The sequence below is a fragment of the Lithobates pipiens genome, unplaced genomic scaffold (genome assembly GCF_037356315.1).
Source record: "Lithobates pipiens isolate NorthernLeopardFrog02 unplaced genomic scaffold, aLitPip1_a1.2 Scaffold_16, whole genome shotgun sequence".
NCBI classification, from domain to species: domain Eukaryota; kingdom Metazoa; phylum Chordata; class Amphibia; order Anura; family Ranidae; genus Lithobates; species Lithobates pipiens.
This window is the reverse complement of record NW_027507748.1, coordinates 577,310,717-577,335,978: the sequence shown is the minus strand read 5'-3', so window position 1 is coordinate 577,335,978 and position 25,262 is coordinate 577,310,717. Positions and strand designations below refer to the sequence as shown.

The 25,262-nt window shown below is 43.0% G+C and overlaps 1 protein-coding gene across 4 annotated transcripts in view; it reads left to right on the top strand.

The window, feature by feature from the left end:
• Positions 1 to 25,262, top strand: part of PDE1B (phosphodiesterase 1B) — a 513,717-nt gene that overhangs the window by 15,601 nt on the left and 472,854 nt on the right. For 3 of the 4 annotated variants that reach the window (XM_077483777.1, XM_077483773.1, XM_077483774.1), the window contains exon 2: positions 25,151 to 25,259. In XM_077483777.1, the coding sequence (XP_077339903.1) occupies positions 25,151 to 25,259 (109 nt within the window). Of the gene's footprint in view, positions 1 to 24,591; positions 24,820 to 25,150; positions 25,260 to 25,262 lie in introns of those variants that run through there. The other variant, XM_077483776.1, reaches the window with a different exon arrangement.

Sequence of the window (25,262 nt, the reverse complement as noted above, 5' to 3'; positions counted from 1 at the left end):
ACCTTTTCATAACTAAGCCTATTTTTGACATTTGGCGTTTACAAGTTAAAATCCATATTTATTGCTAGAAAATTACTTAGGACCCCCAAACATTATATCTATTTTTTTAGCAGAGAATCTATAGAATAAAATGGCGATTGTTGCAATATTTCATGTCTCACGGTATTTGTGCAGCAGTGTTTTAAACGCAACTTTTTGGGAAAAGGGACACTTTCATGAGTTTAAAAAAAATGAAACAATAAAGTTTTCCCAATTTTTTGTATAATGTGAAAGATGATTCTACGCTGAGCATGTCATGCTTTATAATTGCATGCACTCGTGGAATGACGACAAACCGTACCTACAAATCTCCATAGGCGATGCTTTAAAAAAATTTGGTTACCAGGTTAGAGTTACAGAGGAGGTCTAGTATAAGAATTATTGCTCTCGCTCTAACGATCGCGGTGATACCTCACATGTGTGATTTGAATATGTTTACATATGCAGACTCTACTTCAGTATGCGCTTTTAAAAAAAATGTTTTTTTCTTATTTATTTTAAAATTAATAAATAGTTCTTTTAAACAAAAAAAAATGTTTTGATCACTTTTATTGCTGTCACAAGGAATGTAAACATCCCTTGTGACAGTAATAGGTGCTGACAGGTACTCTTTATGGAGGGATCGGGGGTCTAAAAGACCCCCAATCCCTCCTTTGCACTTCAAAGTATTCAGATCGCCATTTTCGGTGATCCTGAATACTGTATATTTTTTTTAAACTGGCGACATTGGCAGCTGAGTAAACGGGAAGTAACGTCATGATGTCGCTTCCGTGTTTACAATTAGGAGGCTGGAATGAAGCCACTTACAGCTTCATTCCAGTCTGTCCCTGCCTGCCAGAAGCGGCAGTTTGTTGATCGGGGCTCCCGGTGGAACGGGAGCCCCGGCAAGAGTCGCGGGAAGCAGCGGGAGGCAGCGGGAGGGGGGATGTCCCCTCCCGCTCCTCCGGTATAACAGCAGAGCGGCTTTTTGCAGCTGCGGACATCATCCTGGTATAACCCCCGAAAGCCGAGTACACACATCTGCGTATGCTCGGTGGCAAGGGGTTAAACAGAAGCAGCGAAGATCTAGAAGAGTCTCTTAGACTGGTGTCTTATGCTGTGCTTTATAATCTGGACCGCAAACAAATGAAACACTAAACTTCTGATTTACTGCTTTTTACTGTTCGCATTTTGGTAAAGCTGGGTATATTAGCTCACATGGGCATGATAACTGCAAGATGTCAGTCACTATTGCAGTGGATGCTACTGCAGGGATGTGCTACTTTACCTGATTCCTCCGAATGACCAGCGCAAAGCGAGATGAAAAGACGTATGCCTAGTCTGTAAGGTTCATATAACTAAGCAATGTTTTGTCCACAATTCTTGTATATCAACCTATACTCTCTTTTTTCAATAAAACTCTTTGAAAATCAAAACAAAACAAACAAAAAAAAAGACGTATCCCTAGCACACCTGATCAGAAAATCGGGTGAAAAATAATGCTTTCGAAGCAATCATACATTAATCTCATCATATGTACACAGAAAGCCGATCACGACAGTTCATCAGAAATTATCCGAAGGGGCCTAACACGAAAATGTTTCTTGTACAATACCAGCCAGTTCACACCACATGCAGTCCAGTGTGTTTTTTGTTTATTTTTGCATAAAAACACAGGGAAAGTAGGTTATATGGTTTTTAATTGCATAGTTCACACCAGTGCGGTCAGTTCCAGGGTGTTCCAGTTCCAGAAAAAAGTAGAACATGCCACATATTTCCTGCACTGGACTGTACTGGAAGGCGGTAAAACACATCAGTAACACACTTCATCTCCATACCTCTCCCTTGTGCACAAGTAAAGAACACAGTTAAAGAAAAACAAACAAGATATTTGGGGGGCACACCCTAAAAGATGCAATTAAGATGGTGCAGTCATAAAACCATACAACAGAACAAAATATTACAGCGCACACATGCAAAAAAGACATTTACCTCCAGCAAGGCTATTTAAAACACCTAGACATTTTCAAAAAGCATTATCAAAAAATATGGGTATTTGGTCACACCATATTGCTATATGGTGCTTAAGCCCATTTACTGCAACAAAATACCCAATAATTAGTGGGTCCTACGCTATCCATAGACTGGGAGATCCTGCTTCTCTGAACCATGGGAGCAATACACTCCTCTATATGGGAGAACTAAAGGTCTCCACTTATGACACAGGTGGACGCAGAAAAGATGCTTGATGTGTGTATACGTGTCTAAATGCATCTAAATGCGTGATAACACTAGGTGCGTCAAGTGCTTGAGCGTGAATTAATTTCAATGGCCAAAGTAAGTTATTTTGGCCACTAAACAAATTAAAATCCAAGCACTTGACATGCTTCAAGCATTTTTTTCTGCCAAAACGCTGCTCCTAGAAGGAAAGGAAATTAGGAGAGTGGGGCAAATGCCCTGTGTGCATGAAAAATATCCCTAACACTAAAATAATATATTGTGTATAGTATATATCTTATCCTGTGCTGAGAGCTGGTGTGTTGAACCCTCATAATACTTCACTGAACAATACCAGTACCAGTTTCCTGGCAATTAAAATTACTGATGTAAATTAGGTCTACAGAATGTACTATCATCAATTTTAAGAAGCAAGTGAAAAATGAAAGGGTCTTTCAGCCTTAAAATCATTACTATACATGTATGAGGTATTAAGCAGGTTGCAAACTTTAACAAAAAAACAGATTTGTTACAATGTACTTTAAAGGAATTCAGTATGATTCCTTTATAGAATTATTGATGTAGTACCCCTGAGTTTAGGCAGGGATGCTACTCACAAATTTACTTGCCGGGAGTAGTTATCCTGGTTGATTGTTAGAGATCCATTGATTTCTCCCTAACTTTGGCCTTGTTGCACTTTTCTCTTCTACTTGGTGGTTAACAGGGGTTCTCTTGGATTCCTTGGCCTGCTGGGAGAACCTATATATATTCGGGTAGAGTCAGGTGATCTATGTTCTGTGCCACCTGGACGGCTGTCTGGCTGGACATGTGTCATGTGCCCCGGGCTGCTAGGCCAGAGATTGGGCCTATCTCAGGGGCATCTGGCTGCTAGGCTGTCTGAGGGCCTATCCAGAAGCAAGAGAGCAGAGCAGAGTTGGGACTGCGGCTTGCAGTCCAACCAAAAGTGATGGTTCTGCCAGCCAGAGAACCTGTCAGTGGTCGGAGGTAGAAGGTGAGCTGTCACCGCTAAGGGACCATCCACCTTATTACCAGAGTAACTGAAGCAAGTGCCGGAGCAGCATTCTCACTGAAAGGGCACAGTGGAGAATTGGGAAACATCAGGCAGTGATCAAGTCCGTAACCCACACAGCGGAAGTGACGCTTGCAGAGCAGCCTTGTGTGTCACGTCAGGGACCAAGCAGGCCAGTGGGGTGAAGCTTGAGAAGTATTGGGAGTGCCAAGCTAGGGACCCAGCAGAGAGGCAGGGGTGACGCTTGAGGAAGATACCACCATGAAAATTAGAGGTGCTCAGGAGATTCAGTGGCAGTGAATCAGTGGGTCTAGTGAGAGACCAGGAGCTCAGCTGGCTGAAGAACTACAAGGAGAAGTTGTAGTGAAGGTGAAAGAACTGTTACGCTTTGTGTAAGGAACTGTTAAAGACTGTTGCCATAGGAGACAGCATTCCTGCATGTGCAGATGTGGCTTCTCGCTGGAGGCTTTTCCCTGCATGGTTGTCCTCCTATTGAAGTCTTGGAGTCTGCTAATTGAATTTGCAACTATTCAAGGGTTTCCTGGTGCTAACCCTCTTTAACCCCCAAAAAAAAGATTGTTAAAAGAAATAAACTTTCTTTTGCATTCAAGAAGTGTCTGGCACCCAATAACTTAACTACTCTGCACCCACCATGCCTCACAATCCACTACATACAGAAGGATGTCAGCTATCCCTGGCCCTAGAGGTTCTCATCAGACCAAAGGAGGCCTGGGACCTTATTACATTAACAAGAGGTCATCTTAAAGAGACAGTCCACCCAAAATGAATATGAAAGTTATGGTTGAATACATTGTATCACCATACAGGTTTTTATATGGCCCAGGAACTACAGAAATAAGAACTTAAACACATCATTGATGCCCTTTCCTCCTCTTGCTATCCTCCCAGTTATGTAAAATAAATGTCAAGCCCAGCAGGGAGAGTGAGAGCCCCTTATAATAACAATGATAAGTGAGCAGCCTTCAAATTCAGATGTAGAGATCCTTCAAGAGATGGAAAATACATTCAAGGATGCCCCTAGAATGAAATTTTGGGCAGACAGATGCTTTAAATTCATTATATAATAACAACCTAAAGTCAGTATAAAAACAACCTATATTTATTTGAAAGACTTTCAAGTGTTTGTAAACCGTGACAATGAATTTTTCCTATTTGCTCTACGTTGATCTATTAAATATACCACTTGGTAGTACTTTGTTATATTTGTTTAACAAATGTAAAAATCACCTGCTGATCTTGCCAGAAATCTGGTCACCTATGTTGTTCTGAGCACTACAGGACCCTGTACATCCATGTCATGGAGTTCCCAGTAGTCCTGTCTTGTTTTTCTTGTCCTGACACAGAAGGAGGGAAATATGTCCTAGCACAAGAAGTACATTACCAGCAGAATCACCAAGTAAAATAATAAATCCTCAAGTGTAAATAAAAAGGAAATGAAAAAAGGCTGAAAAAGAAAATAAATGCAGCCAAAGTATCCAAGGACTAATAAGCTGCAATATATTAAATTTATGTTGTTCAGTTTATACACCCTTTAACTTACAGCTCCACTTAAAGCGGAGTTCCACCCAAAAATGGAACTTACGCTTTTCGGAATCCCGCCCCCCCTCCAGTGTCCCATTTGTCACCTTTAGGTGTATAATCCAGGTATTTGCTCCCACTTCCGGGCATAGATAGCCACAGTTTCTGCGGATAGCTATGCTATATCCAGCGCCCCCCCCCCCGCTGTCTTGTGGGAGACACACAGGTCCCAGAAGACAGCAGGGACCAGGGGGATCGCGCATGTGCAGTAAGGAACCAGGCTGTGAAGCCGCAAGGCTTCGCTTCCTGATTCCCTTACTGAAGTTAGCAGTGCCTCCACCCAAGAGCCGAGGGACAGATCGGCTTCAGGTACCGACATCGCGGGTGTCCTGGACAGGTGAGTGTCCATTTTTTAAAAGTCAGCAGCTGCAGTATTTGTAGCTGCTGACTTAAAAAAAAAAAAACAATTGGCGGAACTCCGCTTTAAACTTACAATCCTTCATAGATCAACTGCAAGGGTTTAGTGTTCCCTGCTGCTGCTCTGAAACGGAAACACATAAAATATATATATATATATATATATATATATATATATATATATATATATATATACACACACACACACACATACACACACACACACACACACACACTGAAGCAGGAGGCCCGGAAGTGAATCTGTACAGTGAATCTGAGGTAGGTGTGTGTTTTGAGGCAAATAAGGATCATCTCTTCCTCAGAGAACAGTGAGCGGGGCATGGTGATGGGAAGAAATTCGCAACAGGACAAGCAGCTTCCTGGAGGGGCATTATGTCATTCTGCCACTTCTGGAACCAGATATGCACCATAGGTACATACCTCCGCGCACACAGCAGTTGCGCATCTCACATACACAGCTGTCATGCATCTAGCTGCAGGAACCCAATTTTTATGGAAATAAATAGTAAAGCAGATGCAGATTTCCAGGCCCGGACTAACAAATTTTTATAGTGAAAGGCAACTGGTGTTTACTATTAAACAAGGTCTAAATGGGCCATTGACATGCATCACAGTTGAACTTAGGAATGTGTCTTTGCAAAGTTAAACTATATTAAATCCTTCCTTATTTTTGCTTGGGGATAGAATGCAGACGGATCAGAAGTCTTGCCAGTTTTTGGGGATGTCTACACCCCTGATAGGGTGAAGACACCTCCCAAATTGTGTCAGTTTCTCCTTCAAATGTATTCACTTCCTGTCACATAGCCAAACAGAAAGTAAGGGTAAAACCCTACCAATGGCTTTCCTTGGGGACACACAGGTCAATCTAAATAGTTTCCCCATTAAGTAAATTGCACTCTAGCATTTTGCTGTGTACACCCCAAATTATTAGGTATCTTGATCTTTGGGATTTATTTAATAAAGGCAAATCCACTTTGCACTACAAGTGCAGTTGCTGGAGATCTGAGGGGGACATGCAAGGAAAATAAAAAAAACAGCATTTGGGGTGGACACAACAAAATTCTAGAGTGCAATTAGCCTAATGGAGACACTAATTGACCTGTGTGTCCCCAAGGAAAGACATTGGTAAGATTTTACCCTCACTTCCTGTTGGGCTATGTGACAAGAAGTGAAGCCAATTTTCAGAAAAGGGACACAAAGCCCAACCTAAAAAAAAGACAATCAGGGTTATAACACTCGGTTTCCCTCAGATGCCCACAATTAGAATAGTATTGTCTTGAGCTAGATTTTTGCTCAGTGCTCTAAATATGCAGTTCTCAACCCTGTCCTCTAGTACCCCCAACAGGCCATGTTTTCCTTCATCTTGCACAGGTGCTTTAAATCAGAGTCAATAGCTTTGTATTTTGGACAGCTATTTTAGCTAAGAATTCCCAAAACATGTCCTATGCGGGGTACTTGAGGACTGAGGCTGAGAACCACTGCGCTAGAGTGTAAAATGCATTACTTAGATTGAGCATGCATCTGCAAAACAAATTATTAACAAAATACATAAAACATAAAAAATTGCTACAAACTTTATTGGTCAACAAAACAGGACTTGGAAAAGAGCAAGGAAAGCAAAAAAAACACATGTATGTTAATTTGAGACACTAACAGAATATGGTATTGAGGTCTGTCCATTTTGCAGAGGAAATTAAAAGTAGTTAAAAAGACTGCGCCTACAAACAAACAGTCTCTTAAGCAAACATTTATTAGTCACATCATCTTGAGGAAGATTTTGCAAAATAATGCAGCACAGACAATTAAATTAAAGTGGCACTAACAACCTACAATGACACACATTGACAACATCAAAAATATTTCAGGGAAACATATCCCCCCCCCCCCCAAAAGAATATAAATAAACAAAAGTAAAAAATACTTGCTCTAAAACACATCTGTTTTGCAAAGACATAACAAACAAAATACATGTGTTACAAACTCTATAAGGACACCCAAATGTACTCTCTTGACACAGACGCGCACACACGCATGCATGCATGCATGCATGCATACATGCATGCATGCATACATACATACAAAATCAAGCAATCTATCCTCAGGGCAAGGGAAAGAATGATATTTGCAAGCTTTATACAACATAGGTTTGTGTGCTAATGAGGCAATTTGAAAACACATGCACAGTCCATGAAACACACAAAATGCAATTTCGTGTGTAGAGACATTACTTCAAAGTCGGGACACCTGTTAAGGATGTCCTTAAATTACTAACCCAAAAAACACACTCTCTGAGCATTCCTAGAAAAATTCAAGTGCTGTTCACACAGGAAAAGCACAAACAAACCCAAAGTCCCTGAGCAGGGCCAGACCAACCCTAATGCAGCTACTACAAAATAAGCCACAGCCCTGTCCGAAAATATGCACTTCATCCAGCATGCTACAAAATTACAGACGGGATAAACACCCCCGGTCCAGGGGGGGCAAACAAAGAGCCTAACATGGGCAAAAGTTATACAACAAATACCATTGCAGTCTATGGGAACTGACTTGTTAATTTTGCTAGTCCTCACTTGGCTAGCTTATATTCTAGTAATTGGCCTTAAAATGGGTATGGCTCAGGTCCCACCCTGAGGGACATATATCGATGTCACCAATTTTGACAACCCCAAAAACGAAACAAGGAGAAGTGCCTTTAAAAATGCAAAATTGCTTAAAAGCTAGCTAATTGGGCAGGGCTTACTCTGCCTGTAAAGTGGGGCATCTGTAGCATGTATCCAAAATGCTGCTTCAAAGATGTACTGCTTTAGAGAAAACGTACAAATCTACATTGCAGCTGCAAGGTTATAACCAAAAAAAAATAGCCTGCTCCCCAATACATACAAGGCCATTTGGGTCTGTTTAGGCTTAAAATGAAAACCCCCACGTCGAAAAATACCACCCCAAACTAAAAAAATATTGTGCCCCTCCGACACACTAACAAACCCCTAGCCAAACACACAGCCAGTCCATGAAAGGGGGGTGGGGTGGATGTCTGGGGGCAGGAGGGGATTGGCCAACCCAAAAGTCAGCCACCATGTTCCCATATTCAGGGGGACAAGGACCTCTTCCACACAAGCCTAGGCTGGGGTTGTGGGGGGCTGCAGACAAGGGGCTTTATGGAATGTGGAAAGCCCCTTTAAAATAGTGCGTACAAGGTGCTTTGTGGTTGGTATTGCCCAACAAGCCCCGATGGCAGCCAGCTATGTTGAGTGTATGTGGCCTTGTATGGTTCAGGAGGGGGTTGGGCGCTCGCTCTTCTCACCCCTTTCCTAGCTGGCCCTGTTGTATGCTCTGAAAAAGGATGTGGTTTGGATTTGTGAAGGCAGCTCACAGTCTTTTGAGAATGGAGTAGAGTGTGGCTTTCCCTTTAAAAGCAATAGTTAGCACATGGAAATCCAAGGGAATGGAAGGGGGAGACAAGCGCATTGGAGAATGGAGTGTGGAGTTTCCCTTTAAAAGCAAAAGCTAGCCCATGGAAATCCAAGGGATTAGAGTGGGGGGAGACAAGAGCATTGGAGACAGGAGTGTGGAGTTCCCCTTTAAAAGCAAAAGCTAGCCCAAGGAAATCATATGCAGTAGAGGGGGACGGTTAAATGCCCTTTTAGGAGGAGCTAGAGGAGCGAGAGTCTTTTTACATAATTTTATGCTAACATGACCTGTGTGCAAATCTCCTTAAAAAGATACATAAAGGTGAACCAACGTAAAAAAAAAGTGTCAAGATTAGAGGTGTGCCCGTTTAACCCATGCAATTGCATGTACGTTGTTTAACATTTACTAAGATTTTGACCGCAAAGTGAACAAACTCATGTGAACGAGTGCAAGAGGCGCTTGCGCACTCGCACTGCTTACATTGATCTCATGCAGTTCTAAATGTACTTGCAGGCACAGCAAGCTTTCTCTCATTCTATTTTGGGCATGTTTGTTACTTGGGCAGTTGTTACTAAACTTCCACACATCACCCCATAATATTGGCACCTCCATCTTCTGTTAATATTGAATTGAAGATGCCGTGCACCATGTCCATAGTGGTGCACAGATTACATTCTCCCGTGCACTGAGATCGCAATAGTAAATGGGGGATTCGAACTCTGTTACGGGCGCACCATGTCGTAAATATGGCAATGTGCATTGCGCCTCGCCGTGCACCTCTACTGATGGCACTTGCCTTTAGTAAATCAATCCCAAGGTGATATTTTTTACAGTCCTTTGAATGGCTGCAGAGCATGGACACGCTGATTTAAAAGTGCATAGTAGGAAGAAGGGTGCAGGATGGCAGTTTGGGAAGGGGAGGTTGTATGGGCTTGTGCCACCCACTTGTTAACCCCTTCACTGCCAGCGTCATTTACACAGGAATCAGTGCATTTATATAGCAGTGATTACTGTATAAATGACAATGGTCCCAAAAATGTGTCAAAAATATCTGATATGTCCGCCGCAATGTCGCAGTCACAATAAAAATCGCTGATCGCCGCCATTACTAGTAAAAAAAATAGTAATAAAAAATTATTAATAAAAATGCCATAAAACTATCCCTATTTTGTAAACGCTATAACTTTTGCGCAAACCAATCAATAATCGCTTATTGCGATTTTTTTTTACCAAAAATATGTAGAAGAATACGTATCGGATTAAACTGAGGGAAACATTTTTTTTTTATATATTTTTGGGGGATATTTATTATGACAAAAAGTAAAAAATAATGTGTTATTTTCAAAATTGTCGCTCTATTTTTGTTTATAGCGCAAAAAATAAAAACTGCAGGGGTGATCAAATACCACCAAAAGAAAGCTCTATTTGTGGGAAAAAAATGACGTCAATTTTGTTTGGGAGCCACGTTGCACAACTGCGCAATTGTCAGTTAAAACGATGCAGTGCCGAATCGCAAAAAGTGGTCTGGTCTTTGACCAGCAAAATGGTCCGTTCTGTAAGTGGTTAATAGGTATTTTTCTGGATCTTGCAAACTTTCAAGGGCAGAGCATGTGGCTCATTAGAAATAGCTTTTTGATATTATACAGCAGGGGTCCTCAAACTTTTTAAACAGGGGGCCAGTTCACTGTCCCTCAGACTGTTGGGTGGGCCAGATTAATGCAGCCTCACCAGTGCCCATCAGCACAGCCTCACCAGTGCCCAGCAAAGCAGCCTTACCAGTGCCCAGAAGCACAGCCAGCCTCTCTAGTGGCCAGAAATAAAGCCTCATTAGTGGCCTGCAATGCAGCCTGACCAGTGGTCAATAACGCAGCCTTACCATTACCAAGCAATGCAGCCTGACCAGTGCCCAGCAGCACAGCCAGCCTCTCCAGTGGCCAGAAATAAAGCCTCATTAGTGGCCTGCAATGCAGCCTGACCAGTGGTCAGCAACGCAGCCTCAGCATTGCCAAGCAATGCAGCCTGACCAGTGTCCAGCAGCTCAGCCAGCCTCTCCAGTGCCCAGAAATAAAGCTTCATTAGTGGCCTGCAATGCAGCCTCACCACTGCCCAGCATCACAGCCTCACCAGTGCCCAGCATCGCAGCCTCACCAGTGCCCAGCCAGCCTCACCAGTGCCCAGAAATGCAGCCTGACCAGTGCCCAGCAGCACAGCCAGCCTCTCCAGTGCCCAGCAATGCAGCCTGGCCAGTGCCCAGCAATGCAGCCTGACCAGTGCCCAGCAAAGCAGCCTGAGCCTGTGTCCAGCAATGCAGCCTTACCAGTGCCCTTCTATGCAGACTGACCAGTGCCCAGCAATGCAGCCTTGCCAGTGCCCATCTATGCAGCCTGATCAGTGCCCATCTATGCAGGGTGATCAGTGCCCATCAATTCTATATTATACAGTATATCAATTAAATGTTAAAATATCAGGTTTCTGCAATGTAATAAAATGAGACAAAGATAAATCATTTCAGATTTTTTTTTACCTTTAATGTGATCTATAAACTGCACAACTCAGAACAACAAACTGAAATCTTTTAGGTGGAGGGAAGTGAAAATAAAAAAATAAAATAATATGGTTGCATAAGTGTGCACACAGTTACACTAATACTTTGTTAAAGCATCTTTTAATTTTATTACAACACTGACTCTTTTGGGGTATGAGTCAGCATGGCACATCTTGACTTGGCAATATTTGCCCACTCTTCTTTGCAAAAACATTCCAAATTTGTCAGGGCATCTCTTGTACACAGCCCTCTTTAGATCATCCCACAGATTTTCAATCGGATTCAGGTCTGGGCTCTGGCTGGGCTATTCCAAAACTTGAATCTTCTTCTGGTGAAGCCATTCCTTTGTTGATTTGGATGTATGTTTGGGTTGTACTAATGCTGAAAGATGAACTTCCCCTTCATGTTCAGCTTTCTAGCAGAAGCCTGAAGATTTTGTGCCAATATTGACTGGTATTTGAAACTGGTCATAATTCCCTCTACCTTGACTAAGGCCCCTGTCCCAGCTGAAGAAAAACAGCCCCAAAGCATGATGCTGCCACCACCATGCTTCACTGTGGGTATGGTGTTCTTTTGGTGATGTGCAGTGTTGTTTTTGCTCCAGGCCTATCTTTTGGAATTATAGACAAAAAAGTTCAACCTTGGTTTCATCAGATCATAACATATTTTACCACATGCTTTTAGGAGACTTCAGGTGTGTTTTTGCAAAACACATTTTTTGACAACGTGGTCTTAAAAAAATCCAAACCACACCCATTTTGTGGTGCTTTTGAAATGCTTTTAAGGTGCTTCGGAAGCATTGCCCATTAATTTCAATGGTTAGGGGCATTTTTGAAACACTTTTTACAGAGCTCCAAACCCACCCCTGCTGCTTGCAGGAATTTTGTGGAGCTCTTTGCCAGCTGCTAAAATCTTTAAATGAACAGCTGCAGGTTATTGATCGCCACCAGTTTCCATTGTCTGGGCCAGTATAACGTCACTGTTGAGCATTTGTAGTTCAGTCAGCTTTGGCATTGCCAAATTTCACCGTACAGGAATGGATAGGCAAGGACGTAACTTTGAAGCAAAAGAGACAATGCATGAAAAAAATCCTGCATGTACGCCCAATCGCTGCTTTCCTGTCTGTTAGAGGTAGTAGTGACATCTAGGGCTACCACCTGCGCATCTTTGCATAACTTACCAACATTTATGGGTGCTCAAACACAAGACTGATTTTCCTTTTCTGTGAGCGCCTAACGCCCATTCTAAATACATTAACCCATCTTCCTATTTGATCATCCTGGCTTACCCCGGCCCTCAACATCAACCCAATTAGATACCTGCTCACTAAGCAGAAGACTCCTTTCAAGGTTGTTCAATCCACTCAGTGTTGCAATTCGCTCCTCCAAATCTCTAATGTGAACTTCCAGATGGGCAACCTGCTCACATCTGTCTCAGTGGTATTCATCCTGGAGCTGTTGCTCCATTTAAGTATACATCTGACACACTGTGCACTTAGCAAAACATTTAACCTTGCTAGCACACATTCTCCCAGTTACAATATTAATATTACTTACAGGACGTTTAAAAATTGAATTACAGATTAGAAGACTCCCTTTTTTTAACTCCTGTTTTTAATTTTATTTTTGGTAAAATTCTATTATGTTCACAATGCCAAATGTGAGCAAGCTCAATGTGAGTTAAAGGAGTAATTATATATCACCTATAAACAGGTAACTACTCCCATTAATTAGCACACTGATTCATAGTAAACTGGATGACAGAGTCCTAAATTGTTTTTTGTTTTTTTACAGAGGATTTTTGCCACCTAAAAAAACTTTAACTGATTAGCAGCCACAGTAGGTGTCCTACTCCAGGCCACGCCCCCGTTATCTTGTTATTTAGTTTGAAAAGTAGGTTGTCAGGGTTTACATACAATTTATAAACCCTAATAAGAATTCCATTTAAACAAATTTGGGGTTTAATTTTTTTTTTTATATATATCAGTTTTTTTTACTCAAAGTGGTAGTAAACTGATGTTTTTCCTTTCTTTTAACCACTTGCAGCCCGCCCTATAAGCAAATGATGGCTGCAAAGTGGTTTCAAAACCCTGACTGGGCGTCATATGACGTCCTCAGGATTTTGAGCCGCTGCGCACCCCCGGGGGCACCCATTGCGGCGATCGTTGTTGGGGGTGTCAGTCTGACACACCGCAACTACGATCTCGGTAAAGAGTCTCTGACGGAGACTCTTTACCACATGATCAGCCGTGTCCAATCATGGCTGATCACAGTGTAAATAGGAAGAGCCGTTGATCGTCTTTTCCTCACTTGCGTCGGTCAGACGCGAGTAGAGGAGAGCCGATCGGCTGCTCCTCTGACAGGGGGACTCTGTGCTGATCGATTATCAGTGCAGCCCCCCTGAGGATGCCCACACTGGACCACCAGGGACGCCACCAGACCACCAGGGATGCCCAGCACCAGGTATGCCACCCTAGACCACCAGGGATGCCAATCAGTGCCCACAATGGATGCCAATCGGTGCCCACAATGGATGCCAATCAGTGCCCACAATGGGCATCACTGATTGGCATACATTATTGTTTGGCACTGATTGGCATCCATCAGTACAAAACAATACAATACAATGCTGCCTATCAGTGCCCATCCGTGCCACCTATCAGTGCCCATCCGTGCCACACATCAGTGCCTATCCATGCCAACTATCAGTGCCCATCCATGCCGCCTATCAGTGCCCATCCATGCCCATCTGTGCTGCCTATCCATGCCCATCTGTGCTGCCTATCCATGCCCATTCATGCTGCCTATTCATGCCAATCCATGCTAGCTATCAGTGCTAATTTGTGCCACCTATCAGTGTCCATCCGTAGCACCCATCAGTGCCGCCTATCAGTGGCACATATCAGTGCCCATCAATGCCACCTCATCAGTGGCACTTCATCAGTGCCGCCTTATCAGTGCCCGTCAGTGTAGCCCCATCAGTGCCCATCAGTGAAGGAGAAAACTTACTTATTTACAAAGTTTTGAAACTGAAACAAAAAAAAAAATTTTTCAAAATTTTCGCTCTTTTTTTATTTGTTTAGCAAAAAATAAAAACTGTAGAGGTGATCAAATACCACCAAAAGAAAGCTCTATTTGTGGGAAAAACGTGCAAAATTTTCATTTGGGTACAGTGTAGCATGACCGCGCAATTGTCATTCAAAGTGCAACAGTGCTGAAAGCTCAAAATTGGTCTGGGCAGGAAGGTGTTTAACCACTTGCCGACCGCCGCACGACGATATACGTCGGCAGAATGGCACGGGCAGGCATATTGGCGTATATATAAGTCCATGCCTGCCCGCGGGTGGGGGGCCCGATCGGGCCCCCCCCCGGTGCCTGCGGCGGTCGGCATTCGTTCGGGAGAGATCAGGGATGAGGGGACGGCCATTCATTCATGGCCACCCCCTCGCGATCGCTCCCGACGAATGAAAATCCTCGGTGACATCACTTCCTCTCCTGTATTGTAAACACAGGCAGAGGAAATGATGTAATCTCTCCTCGTGTCGGTCTTTTTCGTTCCGGCACGGAGGAGAGAAGATCGGTGAGTTGCACCTAACACTACACTAACAGTAGAACACGCCAGGCACACTTTTCACCCCCCTGATCACCCCCCAATCACCCCCCCAATCACCCCTGCCCCCCCAGTCACAGTGACACCAAGTGCATTTTTTATTATTTTTTTTTTTTTTTTTTTTTTTTTGCATTGGTGTCATTTGTGACTGTAATAACTGTTAGGGCAGTTAGGGTTAGCCCCCTTTAGCTCTAGGGTGCCCCCCTAACCCCCCCAATAAAGGTTTAACCCCGTGATCACCCCCCGTCGCCAGTGTCACTAATAAGCGATTTTTTTCTGATCGCTGTATTAGTGTCACAGGTGACGCTAGTTAGGCAGGTAAGTATTTAGGTTCGCCGCAGCTTTTTATAGCGTCAGGGACCCCCATATACTACCGCATAGCCCCCTGATTGCCCCCCAGTTAACCCTTTCACCAGTGATCACCATATAACTGTTACAGGTGACGCTGGTTGGTTAGTTATTTTTTTTTTGTTTCAGGGCACCCGCCATTTATTACCTAATAAAGGTTTAACCCCCTGATCACCCGGCGGGTGATATAAGTTTGAGGGTCAGATAAGGCCTGCGTCGCCCCAGCGTCAGGTTAGTGCCAGTACCGCTAACACCCACGCGCAAAGCATACACCTCCCTTTAGTAATATAGTATCTGATCAGATCTATATTAGCGTTGCCTTCATTTTAGGTTTCCCAAAACGCATTGTTAGCGGGATCAGCCCAGATACCCGCTAGCACCTGCGTTTAGCCCCTCCGCCAAGCCCAGCCCAGCCCACCCAAGTGCAGTATCGATCGATCACTGTCACTTACAAAACACAACACACATAACTGCAGCGTTCGCAGAGTCAGGCTTGATCCCTGCGATCGCTAACAGTTTTTTTTGTAGCGTTTTGAAACAGTCGCTGACAGGCTAGGTGCTTTTTTACCTGTGAGTCTCACTAGTGTACCCCTAAATTTAGAGCCCAAAATGGCAAGGCGAAGGTACACTAGTGAAGAGGCCTACACGTTTCTGAGCATGACAGATAGTGAAGAGGACGTCACTCATCTGTCAGATTCAGGCTCAGAATACGATCCTGTAGAGGACAGCGGCTCCATGACAGATAGCTCTGACGACGGAGATGAGGCCGCTGCTAAGAACAGGTGTGCCCAATCCCGTATGTATTCTGTTGTTGAGGTGCAGGAACCGCAGGTCACTCGTATGGAGCAGAGACGTACTAGATCCGCTCAACCTTCTGGTGAACTGGCAAGCACCAGCGGCCTAGTACACCCTGGACGTACATCCAGCACTGCAGTAACACGTGGTGACGTGGCGAGTCCCATAAGTGCAGTTCAAGCTGGCAGGGTGGCAAGCACAAGTAGTGTCCCGCTGCCACCAAGAAGAAGACAAAGACAGGCCCGTCGTACCCATAGTGCCCTTCCTGCAGAATTCGCCAATCCTATTTGGGTGCCCACATCTTCTGCAGAACCCGTACTTCCCCCATTCACTGGCCAACCTGGCATTAACGTGGAAACAGTTGATTTTACGACACTTGACTTTTACTCACTGTTTTTCACCGAAGATCTCTATAGATCTATTGTGGACCAAACCAATTTGTACGCTGCTCAACACATCGCCACTATTCCCCAGTCCGCCCTTGCCAGACAATGGAAACCAGTTACGGTTTCCGAATTTAAAACCTTTCTGGGCCTCTCCCTCAACATGGGCATAACCAAAAAGAGTGAATTGCGGTCATATTGGTCCACTGACCCAATTCACCATATGCGCGTGTTCTCTGCTTCCATGTCCAGGGCACGATACGAGATGATTTTGCGGTTCATGCACTTCAGCGACAATGAACTCTGTCGTCCTCGTGGAGACCCTGAATACGATCGGCTCTACAAAATTCGGCCCCTCATAAACCACTTCAACCAACGTTTTGCAGACATGTTTACTCCCCATCAAGTTGTCTGCGTTGATGAGTCCCTGATTAAGTTTTCTGGTCGCTTGTCATTCAAACAATACGTCCCCAACAAGCGTTCCAGATACGGGGTCAAGATGTATAAGCTCTGTGACAGGGCCACAGGCTATACACGTAGTTTCATGGTTTATGAGGGTAAAGATAGTCACGTAGAGCCGGAGAACTGCCCTGATTACATAGGAAGCGCTGGCAAGATAGTGTGGGACATGGTGTCACCCTTATTCGGAAAGGGGTACCACTTGTACGTGGACAATTATTACACAAGCGTGCCACTGTTTAGTCACTTGTTTGATCAGCAGATTGGAGCATGTGGCACCGTGCGACCTAATCGCCGGGGCTTTCCCCAGCGGCTTGTAGAGTCCCCTCTTAGGCTGGGGGAGAGAGCCTGCTTGCGCAGTAATAATTTGCTCGCTATGAAGTGGAGGGATAATAAGAATGTTTTCGTTCTTACCTCCCTTCATGCAGACACGACGGTCCAAATTTCTACGGCGACTGGTATTGTGGAGAAACCCCTCTGTGTCCACAAATATAACCTTAACATGGGAGGGGTGGACCTCAATGACCAGTTGTTGGCGCCGTATCTAGTTGCCCGTAAGGCCAGACGCTGGTACAAAAAAGTGTCTGTTTATTTATTCCAATTGGCTATACTGAATGCTTATGTACTACACAAAGCTTCAGGACGGACTGGATCCTTCCTCAAATTCCAGGAGGATATCGTCAGAGCCCTTCTGTATCCAGACGGTGCTCCACCTCACCTTCCCCTACCAGATGCAGTAAGCCGGCTGCATGAGAGGCATTATATTTATGTCCTCCCGAGTACCCCTACCCAACGAGCCCCCCAAAGAAAATGTCGTGTCTGCAGTAAGCGCGGATTTAGGCGTGACACCCGTTATTGTTGTCCCCGCTGTCCTGACCAGCCTGGTCTTTGCATTGGTGAATGTTTTGAACGCTACCATGAACTAGTTGAGTTTTAGAGTAGGGTACAGCATTGCACAGGCTAGGCACACGTTCACAGGGTCTCCCAAGATGCCATCGCATTTTGAGAGACCCAAACCGCTGGAACCGTTACAACAGAAGTGTTAAAGTTACATAAAAAAGTGTTTAAAAAAAAAAAAAAAAAAAAGTAAAAAAAACAAAAAACCAAAAAAAATATAAAATAAAAAAACCAAAAATAGTTGTCGTTTTATTGTTCTCTCTCTCTCTATTCTCTCTCTATTGTTCTGCTCCTTTGTACTGTATTCTATTCTGCAATGTTTTATTGTTAACCATTTTTTGTTTTCAGGTACGCCATTCAGCTGTAGCGTGGATTTATTTATCTTGACAGCAACAGCGTTTGCTCCCACGATACGTAAAGCCACGACTCCAGCGCTGTCGGAGGTGATTTCACCACCACAGTTAAAAAAAGAGCATATATGCCGAAGCATGGGGGCATAAGGGGTGGAGGAGCGATCTGCTCCTACCTTTTGCGGGAGGATGCCCCCATGCTTCGGCATATATATATTTTAGGCACAGATTGTGTTAAATGTGTTATTTTTTGCGATTTTTTTTGTATTTGCTTTGCAGGTATGGTAAGTCCTACTGTTATACTGTAATGTTACTTTGTTTTATTGTTAACCATCATTTGCTTAGCAGGTACGCCATTCTGCTGCAGAGCGGATTTATTTATCTTGACAGCAACAGCGTTTGCTCCCATGATACATAAAGCCGCGACTCTAGCACTGTCGGGGGTGATTTCACCACCACAGTTAAAAAAGAGCATATATGCCGAAGCATGGGGGCATAAGGGGTGGAGGAGCGATCTGCTCCTACCTTTTGCGGGAGGATGCCCCCATGCTTCGGCATATATAAATGGTGCATGTATGCCCACCATTAGAAAGTGGGTGGATGAAGGGTGGTATCTAATGGTGGGCATACCCACCGATCAATATTTTTTTTTCGTTCAGCCCACAGGCTGCATGAAAAAAAAATTACAATATATGCCCAACCAGTTCCAGCAACATACTGGTATGTTGCGGGACTTTGAGTGCTTATACCAGAATGATGCCTGCAGGTTTAGGTATCATCTTGGTATCATTCTTTTCAGCCAGCGGTCGGCTTTTATGTAAAAGTAATCCTAGCGGCTAATTAGCCTCTAGACTACTTTTACAAGCAGTGGGAGGGAATGTCCCCCCCCCCCGCACCATCTTCCATGGTTTTCTCAGGCTCTCCTGTCCCAACAGGGAACCTGAGAATGCAGCCGGTGGTTCCGCCAGCTGACCATAGAGCTGATCAGAGACCAGAATGGCTCCAATCATCTCTATGGCCTAAGACACCGGAAGCTACAAACATTTCATGACTTAGATTTTGCGGGATGTAAACAGCGCCATTGGGAAATTGGGAAAGCATTTTATCACACCGATCTTGGTGTGGTCAGATGCTTTGAGGACAGAGGAGAGATCTAGGGTCTGATAGACCCTAATTTTAAAAAAAAAGAGTACCTGTCACTATCTATTGCAATCATAGGGGATATTTACATTCCCTGAGATAACAATAAAAATCATAAAAAAATATATATAAATGAAAGGAACAGTTTAAAAATAAAATAAAAAAGCAAAATAAATAATAAAAAAAAAATTAATAAAAAAAAACACCCCTGTACCCCCCTGCTAAGGCGCAACGTGGAACGCAAGCGTTGGTCTGGTGGCATATGTAAACAGCAATTGCACCATGCATGTGAGGTATCACCACGAAGGTCAGATCGAGGGTACTAATTTTAGCAGTAGACCTCCTCCGTAAATCTAAAGTGGTCACCTGTAAAGGCATTTAAAGGCTTTTAAAAATGTACGTAGTTTGTCGCCGCTGCACGTTTCTGCGCAATTTTAAAGCATGTCATGTTTGGTATCCATGTACTCGGCCTAAGATCATATTTTTTATTTCATCAAACATTTGGGCAATATAGTGATTTTTAGTGCATTAAAATAAAAAAAAGTGTGTTTTTTCCCCCAAAAATGCGTTTGAAAAATCGCTGCGCAAATACCGTGTGAAAAAAAAAAATGAAAAACCCACCATTTTAATCGGTAGGGCTTTTGCTTTAAAAAAACACTTCATGTTTGGGGGTTCAAAGTAATTTTCTTGCAAAAAAAAATATTTTTTCATGTAAACAAAAAGTGTCAGAAAGGGCTTTTTCTTCAAGTGGTTAGAAGAGTGGGTGATGTGTGACATAAGCTTCTAAATGTTGTGCATAAAATGCCAGGACAGTTCAAAACCCCCCCAAATGACCCCATTTTAGAAAGTAGACACCCCAAGCTATTTGCTGAGAGGCATGTCGAGTCCATGGAATATTTTATATTTTGACAAAAGTTGTGGAAAAAATACATTATTATTATTTTTTATTTTTTTTTTGCACAAAGTTGTCATTAAATGATATATTGCTCAAACATGCCATGGTTATATGTAAAATTACACCCCAAAATACATTCTGTTGCTTCTCCTGAGTACGGGGATACCACAAGTGTGAGACCTTTTGGGAGCCTAACCGCGTACGGTACCCCAAAATCCAAGCACCACCTTCAGGATTTCTAAGGGTGTAAATTTTAGATTTCATTCCTCACTGCCTATCACAGTTTCGGAGGCCATGGAATGCCCAGATAGCACAAAATCCCCCCAAGTGACCCCATTTTGGAAAGGAGACACCCCAAGCTATTTGCCGAGAGGTATGGTTAGTATTTTGCAGACCTTCATTTTTGTCACAAAGTTTTGAAAATTGAAAAAAAGAAAAAAAATATACATTATTTTTTTTTTTCTTCATTTTCAAAAACAAATGAGAGCTGCAAAATACTCACCATGCCTCTCGGCAAATAGCTTGGGGTGTCTACTTTCCAAAATGGGGTCATTTTGGGGGGTTTTGTGCTATTTTGGCATTTTATGGCCTTCAAAACTGTGATAGGTAGTGAGGTGTAAAATCAAAAATTTACCCCCTTAGAAATCCTGAAGGCGGTTCTTGGTTTTCGGGGCCCCGTACGCGACTAGGCTCCCAAAAAGTCCCACATATGTGGTATCCCCGTACTCAGGAGAAGCAGCAGAATTTATTTTGGGGTGTCATTTCACATATGTCCCTGGCATGTGTGAGCAATATATCATTTAGTGACAACTTTGTGAAAAAAAAATAAAAAAAAATAAAAGTTTGTAATTTTCCCGCAACTTGTGGCAAAATATAAAATATTCCATGGACTCAACATGCCTCTCAGCAAATAGCTTGGGGTGTCTACTTTCTAAAATGGGGTCATTTGTGGGGGTTTTGTGCCATCTTGGCATTTTATGGCCTTCAAAACTGTAATAGGTAGTGAGAAGTGAAATCAAAGATTTACGCCCTTAGAAAGCCTGAAGGCGGTTCTTGGCTTTCGGGGCCCCGTACGCACCTAGGCTCCCAAAAAATCCCACACATGTGGTATCCCTGTACTCAGGAGAAGCAGCAGAATTTATTTTGGGGTGTCATTTTACATATGCCCATGGCATGCGTGACTAATATATCATTTAGTGACAACTTTGTGAAAAAAAAATAAAAAAAAAAAAGTTTGTAATTTTCCCGCAACTTGCGGCAAAATATAAAATATTCCATGGACTCAACATGCCTCTCAGCAAATAGCTTGGGGTGTCTACTTTCTAAAATGGGGTCATTTGTGGGGGTTTTGTGCCATCTTGGCATTTTATGGCCTTCAAAACTGTAATAGGTAGTGAGGCGTGAAATCAAAGATTTACGCCCTTAGAAAGCCTGAAGGCGGTTCTTGGCTTTTGGGGCCCCGTACGCAGCTAGGCTCCCAAAAAGTCCCACATATGTGGTATCCCCGTACTCAGGAGAAGCAGCAGAATTTATTTTGGGGTGTAATTTCACATATGCCCATGGCATGCGTGAGCAATATATCATTTAGTGACAACTTTGTGAAAAAAAAAAATAAAAAAAAAAAAGTTTGTAACTTTCCCGCAACTTGCGGCAAAATATAAAATATTCCATGGACTCAACATGCCTCTCAGCAAATAGCTTGGGGTGTCTACTTTCTAAAATGGGGTCATTTGTGGGGGTTTTGTGCCATCTTGGCATTTTATGGCCTTCAAAACTGTAATAGGTAGTGAGGCGTGAAATTAAAAATGTATGCCCTTAGAAAGCCTGAAGGCGGTGCTTGGTTTTCGGGGCCCCGTACGCGGCTAGGCTCCCAAAAAGTCCCACATATGTGGTATCCCCGTACTCAGGAGAAGCAGCAGAATTTATTTTGGGGTGTAATTTCACATATGCCCATAGCATGTGTGAGCAATATATCATTTAGTGACAACTTTGTGAAAAATTTATAAAGTTTGTCATTTTCCCGCAACTTGTGGCAAAATATAAAATATTCCATGGACTCAACATGCCTCTCAGCAAATAGCTTGGGGTGTCTACTTTCTAAAATGGGGTCATTTGTGGGGGTTTTGTGCCATCTTGGCATTTTATGGCCTTCAAAACTGTGATAGGTAGTGAGGAGTAAAATGACATATGTATGCCCTTAGAAATCCTGAAGGCGGTGCTTGGCTTTCGGGGCCCCGTACGCGGCTAGGCTTCCAAAAAGTCGACCACATGTGGTATCCCCGTACTCAGGAGAAGCAGCAGAATGTATTTTGGGGTACAATTCCACATATAACCATGGCATGTGTGAGCAATATATCATTTAGTGACAACTTTGTGTAAAAAAAAAAAAAAAATTTTTTTTTTGTCATTATTCAATCGCTTGCGGCAAAAAAATAAAATATTCAATGGGCTCAACATGCCTCTTATCAATTTCCTTAGGGTGTCTACTTTCCAAAATGGGGTCATTTGGGGGGGTTTTGTACTGCCCTGCCATTTTAGCACCTCAAGAAATGAGATAGGCAGTCATAAAATAAAAGCTGCGTAAATTCCAGAAAACGTACCTTAGTTTGTAGATGTGACAACTTTTGCGCAAACCAATAAATATACAATTATTGACTTTTTTTTTACCAAAGACATGTGGCTGAATACATTTTGGCCTAAATGTATGACTAAAATTGAGTTTATTGGATTTTTCTAATAACAAAAAGTAGAAAATATCATTTTTTTTCAAAATTTGCGGTCTTTTTACGTTTATATCGCAAAAAATAAAAATCGCAGAATCAGTCAAATACCTTTAAAAGAAAGCTCTATTTGTGGGAAGAAAAGGACGCAAATTTCGTTTGGGTACAACATTGCATGACCGCGCAATTACCAGTTAAAGCAGCGCAGTGCCAAAGTGTAAAAAGACCTCTGGTCATTTACCAGCAAAATGGTCCGGTCTTAAAGTGGTTAAGTGCCTGGTATTAAGGTGGTTAAACCTGCAAGGCAGGTGAAACTTACCCTAAAATGAAGCCCTCCAGTGGCGTGCTGTCACCGCTGACAGGGCTTCCATCTTCACCCAGTCTTCCTTTTGGGTTGATGAGCTCCGGTCCTTTGATTGGACAAGCCACTGTTTATGGCACAGGATTCTGAAAGAATGGCATCCCCAGCATGTTGTTCCTTCAGAGCGCATGCAGCGGGGACATCACTGGCAGCTTCGCAAGTAAATATCTCCTAAACGGTGCAAGTTTAAGAGATATTTACTGGAAGCCTTTATATAGGCTTACCTATGGGTAAATATCAAGCAAGGGAATTTACTTCCACTTTTAAATAGTTCAGATGTGCATAGTTATTTGTTCCATGGGATTGTTTTTTTTGCAGACCTTTATTTATTTTTTTACAATTTTTTAATGAGCTGTAATGGGCAAAATACACTTTTCCACTGCAATGCGCATTAACACATGATACGTGCATTGGTGTGTTACAGTGCCTATCATTTTAAATGGCACTCCAATGCACTAAGGCAATGTAGCTTCAATGCACTGGTGTTACAGCACACCCCAATGAAGGGTAATGCATCACATGTTACATGTGTTGGCACATTGTAGTCCCATTCATTTTCAATGAAGATCCAGCACACATACATTGCAGTACTGTGCATTGAGGAGCACTGTCTTGCCTAAAATAGTGCATGCACATTTTTTGGTAACATACCAGCCATTTAAATAGGCTGCCTTAATGCAATGCACAATAAAGCGTAAAAAAAAACAAAAAAACACGTGTTAAATCACATTTGTTAACACAACGCACCAGGATGCCAATGTCTGAATGAGTGCTAAGAGCTTTGCATTGATCAGCATGCAGTCTTGTATGTTTCTGGCAATTTTATAATTCCTCAATAGAATGCAAATGCAAAGTATATTAGATGCCCTTCTCTTAAATGGTTGGACGTGTGTTTTCAGGCTGTTGCTTAGCAACCCATTGAAAGCCACATTGTTATCTGTGATTTAGAGACCTATATATACATACACATCATGTACCTACAGGTCATTTGCCTTGTGTGCGCTGTGCAAATGATAAAAAACAAAACGCACAATTTTACATTTCATTATGCAAATAATGTTATTGTCTGTTATACATACCAGTGTAGGTTATTAAGTGAATATCCTTCTTATATAACACATACCCATGATGTCAATTGTAGACAACACAATTTATTCTCTCTGTGGAGTGCAGTGGTCTTGGTGCAATGCAGGTTTATAGCGATCATCGTATTATCTGTTCTTATATGACATGTCACATTGCCATGACAGATGCATGGGGCACCCCTGAGGTTGGCGGCTCTGGTTGAAAAATCATATACAGATCCTGTTGCGAAGATGACTTATAGAGAGGTTGGGAATAATCTGTGCACAATCAGTTAACCTGTTAGAGTCACTGGGGGGAGGTTCTCGCTCAGCTTAGAGGTATAACACACTCTGTCTCGCTCACTTACACGCGTGCAGATCCCTCTGCAGAAGGGGCAGGCGTCCTGCTTCATGCCATTGCCGCTGTTATTAGTCCCCCCCTCCCGCTGCCCACATTTAGACATAACGGCGCAAGGAGAATGGACTGATTTCCCTGAAGGACACAGGGACGACCACAGAAAATGTGAGAGGAAAGATAATTTACATGAACCCCTTCCTTGCTGGCACAGTCCTGACAGTTAGAGACTGATCCTGCTCCCTATGGTATGTTGTGTGTTGCCTGTAGTGTATTGTACATCCCTCTGTACCACTGAGGTGCCTATAGAAAGTATGCACCATTTCTGAGGCATGATTCTGCCTCCTCGTGTCCGTCAAATGTGTTTAATATCAGTTAAATGGAAGCACGGCCTCAGCTGAACAGATACTGTAAGCAGACCATTACAGATAAAATCAATACTGTCATAGCTGAAGGGCTTGTCAGATTGGAGAATTGTTTAACCTTACAGCGTCCATTGAAGTTTCTTCCAGACTTGATCGATGTCATAAACGTTTGTCGTCTCACCAACATTTTTTTTTCTTTTTTTTTTTTTTACAGGCATAATGGAGGCCCCCAGTGTAGACAAAGATCTGCTGGAGGCATGCACGTCTCCCTTCGAGCTAAAATCGGCTCCCAGCAAGAAGATGTGGGTCAAACTACGAGCTCTGTG